We start from the raw sequence: 15,641 nt of genomic DNA, 5'->3' as shown, positions 1-15,641 counted from the left end.
GCTGGATTTCATCGTTTCTTATGGCTGAGTAGTATTCCATTGTGTATATATACCACATCTTCTTTATCCATTCGTCCCTTGATGGACACTTAGGTTGTTTCCAAGTCTTGGCTATTGTGAATAACGCTGCAATGAACACAGGGGTGCATGTACCTTTGCTTTTAAAAACACTTTCATTAGATCTTCCTTAGAAGCAATATGAACCAGAAAATGGATACGAATCTGAAACAGATTCCATCACTTCACCAACCAACAGCCTATACCCTTGGATCGCTGGATTTTGGACAAAGTCCATACATATCATTTTGGCCTTCAATTATATGTGTGATCTTTTGAGCCACTGATGACATAATTAATAAGGTAGTCTGATTAACTTAACTCACGCTATAAGCATGAAAACTTTGCTAATCAAGAGACATGGTCATTTCTTTAAGGAAGCATGAAGGCTGGTGAAGCTAAATGCCATGATGCATAAAATTCATTGCAAATATCCAAGGAGACATTTAGCAAGCCTAAGAATTGATTAAAATTCCACAGTCAATCAGCATGCCCCTTCCAAGTGAGAGCGTCAATTAAAGGCAGAAATCTCATTCTCAACATCTGACACAATCTTCCACGTTTTAAAACCATCTGTATTTTGATATACTTTCTCACAGACATAGTGGTGATGTTCAAATTACTGCCAAGGATGTATTTTATGATTAAATACTAAGCTATCAATCTGAACATATGTGACTTTCAAGCTGATTTATATGGCATACACACCCACACTTACCCAAAGTTTCCATTTTTATCCCATGTCACTTTGTCCCATCAGAGCTTGCTATTAATAGTATTGATATACAAGTTTGGGTCACAGTGTTATTCTCAAATACTGTTTGTGTATGAATATGTGCATGCATGTGCTTGTATAAATTTTAAATTTATTTTCCCAAATCTATGAGTAATTTATATAGTCATGACCCCATTGTATATTTATTGGGATTTAAATAAGTCATCAAGATTACTCTGTGTGTTTTGTTTATAAAAATTTAGAGATTTTCTTTTTAGTTTAAGAAGCTGCAAGACCCACTGTCATAATAATAACTAACATTTGCTACTATTCTAAGCACTTTTCATGTATTAACTCAATTCTCACAACAACCCTATGATGTAGGAACTACTATTATCCTCACTGTACAGATGTAAAACTGACTCAAGGAGAGGTAAGTCAATTACTTAAGGACACAAAAGCAAGTAAGTGGCTGAGTTAGGATTTAAATTTAAGAACTCTAACTCTAGATCTCATGCTCTTAACTACTATGCTATACTACTTCTCATAATAATTGAGATGCCTAAGATTGGAAATGGCTTCTGATGACAACTACAAAATATCTCCTAGAACGACATGCTTGAAGATGTAAGAGATAGCTGACCACAATCTCAGAGTAATCTAAGTGCAGCCAGCTAACCACATCTGTGAATTTTTGGAAAGATTATAATACATCTGTACAACTCACCATTCCTTAATTTCACTCATTTGTTCAGCAATGATTTAATGAATGCTTCTACGTGCACAGAAATTGTTAGAAATTGTGGGGGATAGGAAGAAACACAACACAATCCCTGCATTTAAAGAGCCTACAACTTGGTTTTAGGCAACTAAACAAAAACACAAACAAAAAGTTAATAAAATGTATGTCACACTAAAAGAAATATGCCCAAGAGTTAAGTGAATGAGAAATACTGTAGGTATTAGTTAATCAGAGAAGTGAGAGATCAGATGAATTTGAGTGACTGGGCAATGTTTTCACACACATGTCCTACACAATGAAATTGCGACCCAGTATTTCCTACCACTATAAGCAGCATGTAATTCAGCTTCACCAATCAATGCTTTATGTTTCTGCAGTCTACTATACTGTGAATGGATTAATACAATACTATTTCAAGTCTGATTTGGATTCTTATTTATACACGCTATAAGTATATGGAAGAGGACAGGAAAAATACTGAAAATAATTCAGGAAAAAAATTCTATATATTCCTGAATCGTATTAGTCAGAAATTGGCAAATTAAATTATTTAAACCAATAACACAACTGAAAATTAAAGAGATGGACCTACAGCCAAAAGCATTTCAAATTTTCTGAAATTCAACAATTAAGAAAAATCCCATCTATCTATATTTTATAAGGAATTGGTATGTACTTGAAATAGAAACAAAAAACAAGGCCAAAAAAGACATCAAATGTATTTCAGAAGCTCTTCATTTACTGAATTTCAAGCAACAGATGATTGTTAGCATTTTAACTGAGAGCTTCTTCAAACTAGCAAGGCATAAAAACTGTATGTGATGGAGCCTAGACATACTACTATGAGCAAATTACAAAATTAGAATCCAGAGATAGCCAGGAATTTCAAATGTACAAAACAAACCTCACACGAACAGAAAACTGTCACTTATATTTGATGTTACAGAACAACAGTTGTACATAAGAAAGATGTTAAGTAAATCCAATAGAACTTATTTTAAAATATAGTAAAAATATTGTAGAAATAAACCGGCTTGAAGGAAAACATATGGTATGAAATTACAAAACTAAATGAGCAAGCTATAGTAAAACTCCACCTAAATATTGAGAATTATATTTAAAATGGTTATTTGAAATTACAAACAAAATAAACTCTAAATATTATCTTCTTTAATGAGACTATGAGCATAGATAATTTAAAGTAAATGCATAATACACATCTTATATGTATTTGTAATTCCAAAGGGGCATGTTGATTTGTGTGTGTATATATACATGTGCGTTTTGTACCAGATATGTTTCATAATTTTTGAATGGCTTATGTTGCTATTTAAATTATCAAATGGCCACTACTTGCATACTACTTTGATAAAAGTGTAATACCAGTGAATGGTAGCTACACATTCTGCCATGCATGTAGTGAATTGTGTAAGAACACTTGTAATAAAGATGTTTCTAAGAATGCTAAAAAAAAAAAATCAAATGTCAAATGATCAGTTGGGGGTGGGGAGGTTGATTTAAAATGTTTATATAAACGAATCACAAATTGGATGAGGGACCAAAATATTAAACGTTGAAAATACCACTGACAAAAAAAAAATAATTCCTGTTGAGATCCAATTTTTTGCTGCCTAGAAGAGATCCCTTTGCCTCAACAGGAGTCATTTACAAAACAGATCCCAGATAAAATCGTGAAATAAGAAAAGCTGGTCTTCGGGCAAGAGAAACAATAGAAAAAATAAACAAATGGGACTACATCAAACTAAAAAGCTTCTGCACAGCAAAGGAAACCATCAACAAAATGAAAAAACAACCTAACATTTGGGAGAAGATATTTGCAAACCATACATCAGATAAGGGGCTAATCTCCAAAATATATAAAGAACTCATGCATCTCAACAACAAAAAAACTAACAACCCAATTAAAAAATGGACAAAAGACCTGAACAGACATTTCTCCAAAGAAGATATACAGATGGCCAACAGACATGTGAAAAGATGTTCAAAATCACTAACTATCAGGGAAATGCAAATCAAAACTACAATGAGATATCACCTCACGCCCGTCAGAATGGCTATAATTAACAAGACAGGAAACAACATGTGTTGGAGAGGATGTGGAGAGAAGGGAACTCTCACACACTGTTGGTGGGAGTGCAAACTGGTGCAGCCACTATGGAAAACAGTATGGACGTTCCTCAAAAAATTAAGGATAGAGCTACCATATGATCCAGCTATTCCACTGCTGGGTATTTATCCAAAGAACTTGAAAACACCAATGTGTAAAGATACACGCACCCCTGTGTTCATTGCAGCATTATTCACAATAGCCAAGACTTGGAAGCAACCTAAGTGCCCATCAAGGGACGAATGGATAAAGAAGATGTGGTATATATACACAATGGAATACTACTCAGCCATAAGAAACGATGAAATCCAGCCATTTGTGACAACATGCATGGACATTGAGGGTATAATTCAAAGTGAAATAAGTCAGAGAGAGAAGGTCAAATACCGTATGATTTCCTTCATTAAGTAGTAGATAATAACAACAATAAACAAACACATAGGGACAGAGATTGGATTGGTGGTTACCAGAGGGGAAGGGGGGAGGGAGGAGGGTGAAAGGGATAATTCGGTACATGTGTGTGGTGATGGGTTGTAGTTAGTATTTGGGTGGTGAACATGATGTAATCTATGCAGAAATATAAGTATAATGATGTACACCTGAAATTTTTACAATGTTATAAACCAATGTTACTGCAATAAACAAAAAAAAAAAAAGAAAAAAAGAAAAAATATAAAAAGCAACGGGAAGGTAACCTGGCAGAGAGAACTGACATTTACTCTATCAGATACTCAGTCATCTATAGAGATTAGGTTGTTTTATTAAACGTGTATACTTCACAATTCTTTAATTTATTCCTACAGTCGTATTGATAGTACATTACATTTTAGTGCAAGTATCTGCTGCAGTTCATAAAACAGAATGTGGAAACTGGGATGTGTGAAATATTTAGGGCATTATAATTCACTCTCCAAACATCATGAAGAGTAAGGAAAGCTCAAGTCATCTCTGACAAGTCATTCAACTTTCAAGTATAGTTACTGAGTGGAGTTTCAAGTGCATATGAGCATCATCCATAAGAACATATATCTCATTCTATTGAACATAACTAGATATAATTTTCCCCTAGCCAACTGCTAGCATGAAAACTGACCCATACAAATTTCAGTTTATTTTTCTATCATATTTAATCACTGTAATGAATTAAGTACTGTAAAATCTGCTATAAACGGGAAGATTACCTTAGCTTTTAAATTTCTTTTGACAGAGTTACACAGCTTCCTCTTGATATTTCTGATTTACTTTTAGCCATTCATATAATATGTAGTCTTCTAAATCAAATACTTAATTCTTTCCCTTTAATGAAAGGAAATAATAAACCTGAAAAATTAGCTGAGAGAGAGAAAGACACCCAAGCCTAGGTAGGTACTTTGCAACTGTTTGAATAATATTGCTGGTTATTTTCTAGCGTGGAGCAGAGAAGTTTTCTCTATCATGAAGTTCCAAGAGATGGGAAATGGGAAATCTGAATAAATACCTGTACTGATAGAAGTTGGGATTATTCCAGGTGGCTTCACTTTTTAAAATTTAAAATACAATAAGAAACCTTACTAATTTACAAGTAATCAAGGGTAGGCCGGTCTGAATGTAGGGATAGAGAATTATAAAAATTTAAAATAAAAGAAATATGGTTTTATTACTTTGAGAGGCAGCTTATAATAAGAATGAAACTAACAAAAGTCATTACAGGTCATTAATAGATCTTGCTTTAATAAATAGATAAGAATGCAAACATGATTTATTTAGCTTATCAGTACAATGAAATATATATTTGGAAATTACTTGACAAGTTTTAAAAAGTAATTTAAATATTCCTCATGAAATCTTATTTACATTATCTAATTAGTTAGAAAATTATCTAAAGATATTGTAAAGGTAAATATTCCCCTGACTTAATTATTTTTTAAAAAACAAAGTAATGAAATCTGTATTAATCAGCTTATATTACTATTAGTTCCCAGAATATTAGCCACACTCACTTTCACAGGGATGTTCAATGTCAAATTTCAAGTAAATTATAAGTTAATTTTTGACTATTTCCACTGTGTTCTACTGTTAATATGGATAACCAAAGATGAATGATAATTTCATCATTTATTCAGTCTTCTGATGCTTTCAATTATTCAAAGCTCAGTAACCTTTCATGTCAGGTTATATTAATTTATTTTCTCTATCATATGATACATTGTGTCATGTTATTTATGGATCTTCTAATTACTTCTCTCTAAATAGATCTAGATATCACAGAAGCAGTTCATTAAAACATATACCTGAGAAACTTTGGATATTTTTGCTTTGATTATAGTTATGAAACAGTTTACCCAAGAGACTGTAATCTCCCCAAATAATTCACATATATTAATGGTATAGATTCTTAGTTGATAAAATTCCAAATATTAAAGCAGTCACAAATCAAAAACCACATTTTATCTCAGTTCAAATAAATCCATTTTAAATATTATTATAACAGATTACAAATATGCTTTCAATTATAATCTCTGACTGTACCTGCATATTTAACAGGGTCTCTTTTGTTAATTAAATTTTGTACTTAAGCATTTCTGTAAGGACCTACAAAAATTAGTCTCTCCAAAGCCTTTCTAACTGAAGATGCTGAATGTAAGATGGAGTGTTGGAATAAAAAGTGTAAACGAATCATTGACGAAAGAACCACAAGCAATTCTATGCCAGTAGAATTGTATAGTTATTTTACAAGAAGGTATATAGCTCTATTTTCCTTGACATCTCCTTTACTTCTTTTATGTCTTTTTCAGAGTGGGATTACAGTTTTCTGGTATATGGAGAAAACTTTGAAAGAGCGGAAATCAACAGAGAGAAGCTACTTAACATCACCTGTCAAACACTTAATGAACTCGGCATAATCCGGACTGACCACCAGGATATCATATTAAAAGCAGTCGCTAATATTTATAAAAAAGTGAGTATAGCACTGTCCTATATTGCCTACAAAAAATGAATTAAGGACAAGAAGTGTGTTTCTGTCTGCTATATGATCCACAGTAAATTGCGTGTTTTTTGCCTTTCCAGTTCAAAGGTAGTTATGACTGATATGGTCTCTAATTACTCTGCTTAAGAATTCTGTGGGCCCTTCTCATTCCTATATTTGAATTGTGGCACTGTCTGAAGTGGTTTCTGTTTCTTGCAGTGCCTTAAGGATGATGTGTCTCATCATTCTTGGGAAAACTCAAGGATATTCTGCCTAAAGTTACTTTCTCCCGGAAATGAAAGTTGGAGATGGATGTTCTAGGGAATTACCTCAGAAATTCCTGTAAGATCAAAGAATTGAGAGGACTGCTATATCTACTGAGGCTCAAAATGAATCAAAGAATGATGAGCGAGTTATCAAGGCCAGACATGACATTCCAGACAGTTGTCTTTGCACCTAAAAATAGAGTTGTGATTTTATATAATAGCCAAGTCAACACAAAATTCAATGATAAATACAAAGGGCAAACTATTTAATAAAGATAAAGAAAATTTAGAGTTATTATTTCAGGGCTGTGATCATGCTAAAATCCATCCATCCATTCAATAAGTATTTATTGAAGACCTTTAATTACTTGAGTAATTTAAGCAATATCATATGCCTAATTGTGTCTCATGAGTTTGATTTCCCATGTTTTCTTTTGACAGGCTTAACAACACTTTCTCTCTAATAGATTTTAAAATATTCTAATATACCATATCTCTTTTGGATGAATTTTATCCTTTCACTTTTCTGTAAGGACACTGTGTACTTATTTTTAAAATAGTCTTTGTGTGTCTTTTTCATTTTCCAGTTAGACTTTATACGAGTATGACAATATGTATATTTGATTACACTTTATATCCCATTAAGTTAGGTATTCAATTGAGACTATTAACTAGTGAATACCGTGAGAATCTTTGCACACTTCCTGAATGAATTGAGTGTGTCAGTCATAAAAGGGCTCAGTTTTAGCAACAATCGCCTAGACTATTTAAGCACCAGTTTATTTCCATATGGAAGACTTGTGCTGGAGACTGTTGGTTATATCAAGAGCTCAAGTAGTTGTTCTCTACAGAGTAGAATAGCATTTTAAAATATTTGATGGGGGAAAACCCCTAACAGTATCAGTTTCTTTGAACTAGCCAGCCATTCTCTAGAATATCTTGACATCAAAGTGCAGTTGTTCCTTGTTCTTATATAATCTCATAAATTAATTTTTGTGACTAGGCTACCATGTTACCCATCCTCAGCAGTGTGTTTCAAAGGAGCTTCTTTTGATGAAAAGGGAAAAAGGATTTGTAATGTATAAATCGGTACTTCTGTCAAGTTTATTGAACTATATATGAGCCGGAGATCTTAAAAACATATACCCTCTAAATATTTCATGACCGTGTTTATCTTGCTTGGGATCTGTCTGACTAAAGATACTTTCGCTGAATAGCCAAGCTGTAAACCATGTTTCATTGAATTTCAGATGCTACCATTGAGGTGTGCCATTATTTCATTTACCACTATGAAAGAAAAAAATGCGATCAATTAGACTAAATGCTTTCTTCTCACGTGGATAAGCAATCACATCCTGATTTTAGAGATTTTAAAATACAAAAAAAAATAATCTGCCTCTTCCAATCAATGAAATATGGTATTATGTAAGTCTATATGGTCCCTAAGGCATGGGTTGTGGTAATATTTTGGAAGATCAAACTGAAAAGGTACACATATTCCTAGAGGTCGTAGAGAGATGAGTTTTTATATAGCTAGTTGATTTTTGGTAAGGCTCTTTCTGACTCAAATTCTGAAAATAAGCCAAATATCATATCATATCTTAACTGGACATCTGGTGCTTCCAGGATGGAACAATCATAACTACATTAGAAGCAAACAATCATAACTACATTAGAAGAAAATTCATCAAGAGAATGTAAGCTGGAAATAATCAAACAGAAAACGTGGTCAGGGGACAGGCTGTGAATAACAAATGATTTCTTAGGGGAAGAGGAGTATATTTGTTTTATTTTTGGGCTTTCATGGAGGAATGAAAATTGAAAAATGAGAGGAGAAAACAACAATCATGGGATATAACTATTATCCTTGGCATATATTTAATAGAAATCCATCATTATTTTTTAAATGTCAAATGGAAAGTGGGTACATGGACCACATGCATACAGATTTTAAATATGTCATAAAAGATAAAATTAAGAAATATAGATAAGAAATAATGGTACAAAATAATCAGTTTTTCAGCACGCTCTGTATTACAATTTTATAGAGCTCAAATATGGTTTATATGTGGTTAGAGGGTGGGAAATCAGGTTTAGAGATAAAATTTTGAAGGCTAACACCATACCAGGTGATAGTGGAAACCTTGGGAATTGTTGATGGAGAAGATCAGAAAGCTCAAGGTGGAGATTTTGAGGTAATAATCTTAATAATACCACTTGACTTTGCATAGCAAGAAATCGTTTATAAAGTACTATCCCATATTCTAGTCTGATTTTAACAACTTTGAGAGATAAGAAAAGAACATCAGGCATTCTAAAATACACACAAAAGTAAAAATTAAAAAAATAATATGATAAAAAAAGAAAGAAAGGAACATTAGGGATAAATGCTATTATGCCCATTTTCTAGATGAAGAAACCAAGGGTCATAAAGTTTAACTGTCTTGCTCCATGATTGCTTGATGAGTAAATGATGGAGATAGGTCTAGAATTCAGGTCTTCTGGCTCAGTATTCTTAAATCAAAGCAGGAAGCAGAGAAAGGATGAAGAGGAGTGAAGGAGAGAATGAATGAGAGGGATCTAGACGCTATCAGAGGAGCCAGGAAATCACTAGAAGTTAAGGAAGATGTGTTTGAGGAGCACATTGTCAGCAGAGTCAAATGTTACCAGAAAGGTAAAAGAAATTTGTATCACACTTTTAAAGGAAGTAAAGTTGGGGGCAAAATAGTTTCCTACGTTAAAAATTAAGTATGTTTGAGCCAGCCCTAATGGTGGTTAAAGTTTGGCGTACTCCGCTTCGGTGGCCTGGGTTTGGTTTCTGGGTGCAGAACCACACCACTTGTCTGTCAGTAGCCATGCTGTGATGGCAGCTCACATAGAAGGACTTACAACTAGAATATACAACTATGTACTGGGGCTTTTGGGAGGAAAAAAAGAGAGAGAGAAGATTAGCAACAGTGTTGGCTCAGGGCGAATCTCTCCCAGCCAAAAAAAAAGAAAAAAAATGCTTATTTGTCATGCATTAAAAGAAAAATTAAGTATGTTTGACAGGGAGATATAGGTTAACCAAACATAACAAACTTATCTGTGTTACTTCTGTCGGGCCCTTCTTAAATATATCATTTGCTTCATGGGCTACTGCCATTATCAGGTTTGCATATTTAAAATAAGCTAAAGAAGAAGAAAGAATTGTTGAATTTTCATGCTTACACATACTCATCTTTTCTTGTTTAAGAAAGTAGTATCATGTATTATTAAAAACCTCAACAAGAACTTTATGTCCCTGGTGGAAGATCCCTCCTTTCTAGAAAGACAAAGGAGCATTTACTGGCAGATGCTGATGTATAATCACATCTTTTTTTTTTTTTTTTTTTTTTTTTTTTACTGTATAGCCGCATGCAGTCAGAAATATTCAATGGATTTGTCATCAAAGCATAAAAGTTGAAAATCTGGTTTTAGTGGATTTACCATTTTTGCTACTGGACTTTCTCTTCTCTTTGAGTTAATTACAAGGAACAATACTAGGCACAAACAATATCAAAGGAAATAGGATATTATTGATGTTTTAGATGTTAATAGATGTGTTCATGCACATTTGGCAGTGTGGAGACAGTAAACTAATTTGGATATGCATCAAAGGGTAATCATTGAAGTTTTATACCAGTTAATAAATGAAAATTGTGTTTCATATAATTAAAGTTTAGGTTATGTGAAGATAATTACCGACAAGTATGATAAGGTAATATCATTATAAGTAGAAATTCAGCTCTGTGACAGCAAGGACTTATGTCCTTCAGAGGAGTAGGGAAGTTTCTTTTTCTGGAATGAAATAATAGTAGTTAATTGAACTACAAATCTGATATGTCTTTTTAGTATCACAGATCACCATAATTACTATCAGTGCCATTTAGAGAATTTGGGGAGCCTTTTCAAGGATTTACAATTGGTCATCTATTCTAGTAAAAATAGCAGTTGGGAAATAATTGGTAGGATATAATTTTTGCAAAAGTAGAAAAATAGAAGGAATGGTGGCAATTATATTTCAAAATGTCCGTATTGTAATCAAAATAAGTTTTTCCTTTTATTATATGAAAAAGTAATTTATTTTTGTGTTCTTTTCTGATTTGTCCTCACACCTAGCTCATGCTTAAATCTGGGGCAGAATTCATTACTCTATAACAAGAAACTTAAGTTACGACTTCCTGTTTGAAGCTTTTGAGTACGGAGACTGCCATCAAATGTGGGTTAATAGTTTATTTTACCGATTATTTTCTTATATCTGAGAAATCCAGAAAAATATAGAAGAAAGACACTCTATTGCTTTCCTTATGACACTATTGCTCAGTTTCGTGTAAAATCTCATGTACTTTGAAGGTTGGAATAGAACGCTAGATATTCTGAAAGTTCATTTTCCTATATGCTTCCTCTTGAAATATTGAGTAAAAGGATGTGAAAAATGTCTGCCTTTACTTCCATTGTGAAACTAATTCAAAAAGTCCACTAAAAAATTCCAGTGGAATCAGACTGCCAAGCAGTGTTTTCAGATACTCAGGCTACTGTTCCCTCCTTCAACCCTGTAAAATATAGTTTACTGTACAGCTTCCTTTAAAAATATATCCAGTTGCCTTTTGGTCCCATGTTGCTGTAACAAATGGTCCTAAGTTGTAATCATGTTAGAAGAATGGAATGTGATTTAAATGATGACAAAGCAGATGGTTTACTATTCAGCAGTTGGAAGGAAAGATTAGTAACTGATTTCTTGGCTTCAAGACTTAACTCATTCAAGTTAATTTTACCTGCAATGAACTTCTTTGAAGATTATCTAAGACAAAATTTAAAAATCTTTATCTCCCATCTCAGAAACATAAACCTTTTCAGCATGTGCTGATTTTTCATTAAAATGCCCTTTATTCCTTTTTCTTTCCCACTACAATGAAGCTAGATTTCAATAGCTCTAAACAGATTATATAGGAAAAAAATTCCTCAGTTAATTTACTTACTAAGTACCCCAGAGAAATTTGTTAATGAATGGCAAAATTTGAGGAACTTGCATTATAATGAAAGATCTTTAAGTGTACTGGAACAGAGAAATAGGAAGATAGGAAAATAATTGGGACTGCTTATGGTGTAAACTGGATATAGTCTTACTCTGCCTCTGTGATACCATAGTTATGGCTAACTAATTGCATATTCTAAAACATTATCACCTTTTCTATCTGCTTTTCATTCTTTATGTTATAATTATATTGAAGTTGATCAAAACTCAGTGCTCAAATACTTAAGCCTTTTCACCCAGAGCTAAAGGGATGGCTCTCTGTTCTGTGAAGGGAGCCTATGCAGCATATATTCATATCTGTTAACTTTAACAGCTCCTGTTATGCCTTACCATCAGTATATGTTTGCAATTAAAGTTCATCTTCCTGTTTTTCTATTCTTTAGCATTCCAAGGAAAAAAATATTAAGTAATTATAAAGCCATGCAATCCAAATAACCCTCACTTTTTTTAATTTTCTTCTACAATCTCATTTTTCTAGCCCTATTAATAGATATTAAAGTTAAATATAAGGACTAAAGACATGTAATGCAAAAACTAATGCCTGACCAACTGCTTGACTAGGTATCTGGTTCCACAGAGGCAGATTGCATGGGAAGCTGAAAGTTAGGGGAATTATGTTATTATCTCACTAGGTGATTTATCACTTACATAGCCTATAGAGCAGGAAGTTCCTCAAGTTCATTCATAGTTATTTAAATTCCAGAATTGGTAGCTGGTTGATTTTTATATTGACTCTGAGGTAGGTTACAGTCGTGATGGGGGACTTGAACTATTTGGACAGCTGCTGGAAATGTCATTCTATTAATAGCAAGACATGTGTCTGACTATGCCTACCATTCTTTTTCTTTATTACTACTTACTAACTATAAGATGACATGGTCACTCTCTCCAAGGCTTCTATGACTTCTAAATAGTTCTTTCATAGTCAGAATTTGGACCAGAGAAACTGTTCTTATCATGGTTTTCTTTTCTAAGAGTTGAAATTGCCGAGAGTGCAAGTCTCCAGACTCAGGTGAATTTTATCTCAGGGTATGGGGGTGGGAACTAAATACCTATACATATTATTTCAGAAGGAGGCTCAGTAATCTTGAATGGGAGAGATGCCAGAAGCTTAAGAGATAGGAAATTTTTTATCTTAAACAGCTGTTTTACAAAGTTTCTCCAAATATAAATATTTTTAAGATGTAGAAACGTTGGTTGGATACAAATACAGTCAGGTTGATTTTTACATGATTAAATAACTGCACTAAAATGATATTATTGAGTGCATTTAAACTTAATTCTCACAGAAATAGAATTGAAACTCACTGAGCAGAAATTACCCACATAGTTCATCTTATATTTGCTTTTTTAACAGCTTAACTTCATTTTAAAATCTGATTTCTTCTTCCTTGGCTGTATTTTCTTCATAAATTGTCTTGATTTTTTTTTCCCCTTAGAGCAAAGTTGAAGAGCAAGCCATGCAAGGAGAAGATCAGGTAAGAAAACAACAGTAACAACATCAAAAAAATCTATTGAGGATAATTAGGTAAAAAAAATAGTTTGTTGTAACACTAAGGACCTAGGTATGATGAGACAGATGTACTCAGCTTTATAATTTCATGGTTCAAAGTATAGTTACTAAATTTCTTTGGAATTGCTACTCTTAACAGCTGCCTGTAACGTGGGAAAAAAGTGAGTCAACTGGGATCTTTTCTATTTTGTACACCAAGTATCCAGCTGGAAACATCTGCATGACTAATGAGTTCACTTTGCATGGGACAATTTAATTCTGTTTCTGTAAAAGTTCTAGCATCTGATCTCTTTTGGCTCTGGGCTTTCGGGTGCTGTGGTATTTGAATACATTGTCACCTCCCTTCTCTTCTGTACTATTTAAGCTCTGTGTGCATGTGATATAGTGTATAATGTTGTCCAAGTTATTACTGGACAATTACAAGTTATTTTGTGTTTTTGCTAGTGTGTGAGAGTTTCTAAGTAGTGGGAATTTCCCTATTTTTTCCATTTTTTGGTGGGTGGTATATTTGTTTACCAGAGAATTTCTTGTAATTAATTTACCATTGTCCTAAGGATGTGTTTTGTAAGTGAGAAAAGTTTGCAAGTGAATATACAGAGGGACTGTTAAAGCACGGATATATTTTATCAAAGAGAGACTGATTTATCCATTTTCAGTCATAGAACTTAACAGAAAAGAATCATCAAATATGGTTAGCCATGGCAGGTATGGAAAAGACACTTAGAGATTCATTTGTAAATGGCATTGTAGACAATCAACTTAGTGTAGATTGTTCACAATGTATGGATTTTTAAAAATATGTCATTATCATCCTTGGTGGGATTAAATTGGATATGTAAACACTCAATTAGAAAATCTGATGATCCCTTATTAGCAGTGAATAAGATGGACATCTTAAACCTAGCTTAGATTGTAAAGAGTTTCTATTGAGCTATTTTTGAGGATTGATATGAACTCTCTCCTGAGTTCTGAGATTCTTGGGGATTCACATATTTTCTGGTTTTAATCACTTTCAACCTACTATTACAGTATATTTTTTAGTGTCTATAGTCATCCCCAATAGGAAAAGACAAATATATTTGCAGTTGTAAACTAATTGTTGTCAAATTTAGAGTTCTCCAGTGAAATTTTATCAAAATGCTGTTTGAGTTAATCTTATCTGGGGCCACCACATTCATTTATCCACAGATACTTCTGTTTGTTGTAGATTTTTTCTTTATTTTTAATTCAAGGGTACTATTGGAAATGCATTCGATTAGTTGGGTGTATGGCAACCTCAAAGATATCGCATCTCTAAATTATTCAACAGAGTGGTTTAGAATTTAGACTGTAGAATCAGCCTGCTTGGGTTTACATTCCAGATAAAACTTACTAGCTAAAACCTTACACACATTACACAATGGCGCAGAGCTTGCTTTGCTTTACCTGCAAAATGGAGACAATGACAGTGCTAAAAATTGTAAATATTACCTGAGATAATTACTTCTAGTTTTATTGTACATAGTGCTTAATAAATATTAGCTACAGCTGCTATTTCTCTCCCTCCTCCTCCTCCTTTTCCTTCCATTCTTCTGCCGCTTCCTCCTCCTCCTTCTCATTATTATTATTAATTATTATTATTATTATTTGAGACCTCTATCCCATGCTCTCCTGGCTCTTTGTCCCCAAACCACACTACATAGTTCAGCCAGAATAATCTTTCTTCAGCATCATCCTCAAACACTCCCTTGTGCAAAAACCTGATTAAAATCAGACTGTTAAATCTACCATTCAAGGCCCCTCATGAATTTAACACCTATCTATAATGCTAGCTCTTCAATTCATTTCTCAGCATTTCTGACTTTTATACTTTATTTCAGGTAATTAAATCCTCTTGCTATTGCTGGTCAAAAACAACAGGTGCTAAGAATGAAAAGGAAAGGCCATGGCTTTTTCAAGCCATCTTGAAAAATTATGATGGTAGCAGTAAAAGCAATAATATTAACAGCTAACATTTGTAAGCTTTACCATCTGCAAAACAGTCATATATAAATAAATATATATAAAGAACTATGTTTATATAAAACTATGTATAACTATATCTATCCATCTATCTAAATTATATACTTTCAGGCTTACAAAATGCTTTACAGATCCTTTCCTAACTGATGTTTTTCCTCACTCAGACAAGGGTCAAGGATTTGTCTGGAGGGGCCAACATGCATAAATAATACATGC

General features: G+C 33.2%; 1 protein-coding gene across 1 annotated transcript in view; it reads left to right on the top strand.

The window, feature by feature from the left end:
• The window catches only part of LOC101400542 (uncharacterized), a 460,477-nt gene that overhangs the window by 140,869 nt on the left and 303,967 nt on the right, over nt 1-15,641 (top strand). Inside the window, exons 2-3 of the mRNA XM_087426455.1 lie at nt 6,417-6,580; nt 13,351-13,389. Of these exons, the coding sequence (XP_087282581.1) occupies nt 6,417-6,580; nt 13,351-13,389 (203 nt within the window). The remainder of the gene's footprint in view (nt 1-6,416; nt 6,581-13,350; nt 13,390-15,641) is intronic.

Source organism: Ceratotherium simum, chromosome X (genome assembly GCF_057802395.1).
Source record: "Ceratotherium simum simum isolate JZ-2026a chromosome X, ASM5780239v1, whole genome shotgun sequence".
In the NCBI taxonomy this organism is placed as follows: Eukaryota; Metazoa; Chordata; class Mammalia; order Perissodactyla; family Rhinocerotidae; genus Ceratotherium; species Ceratotherium simum.
Note: the sequence above shows the minus strand (reverse complement) of the source record. Positions and strands in the feature narration are given on the sequence as shown.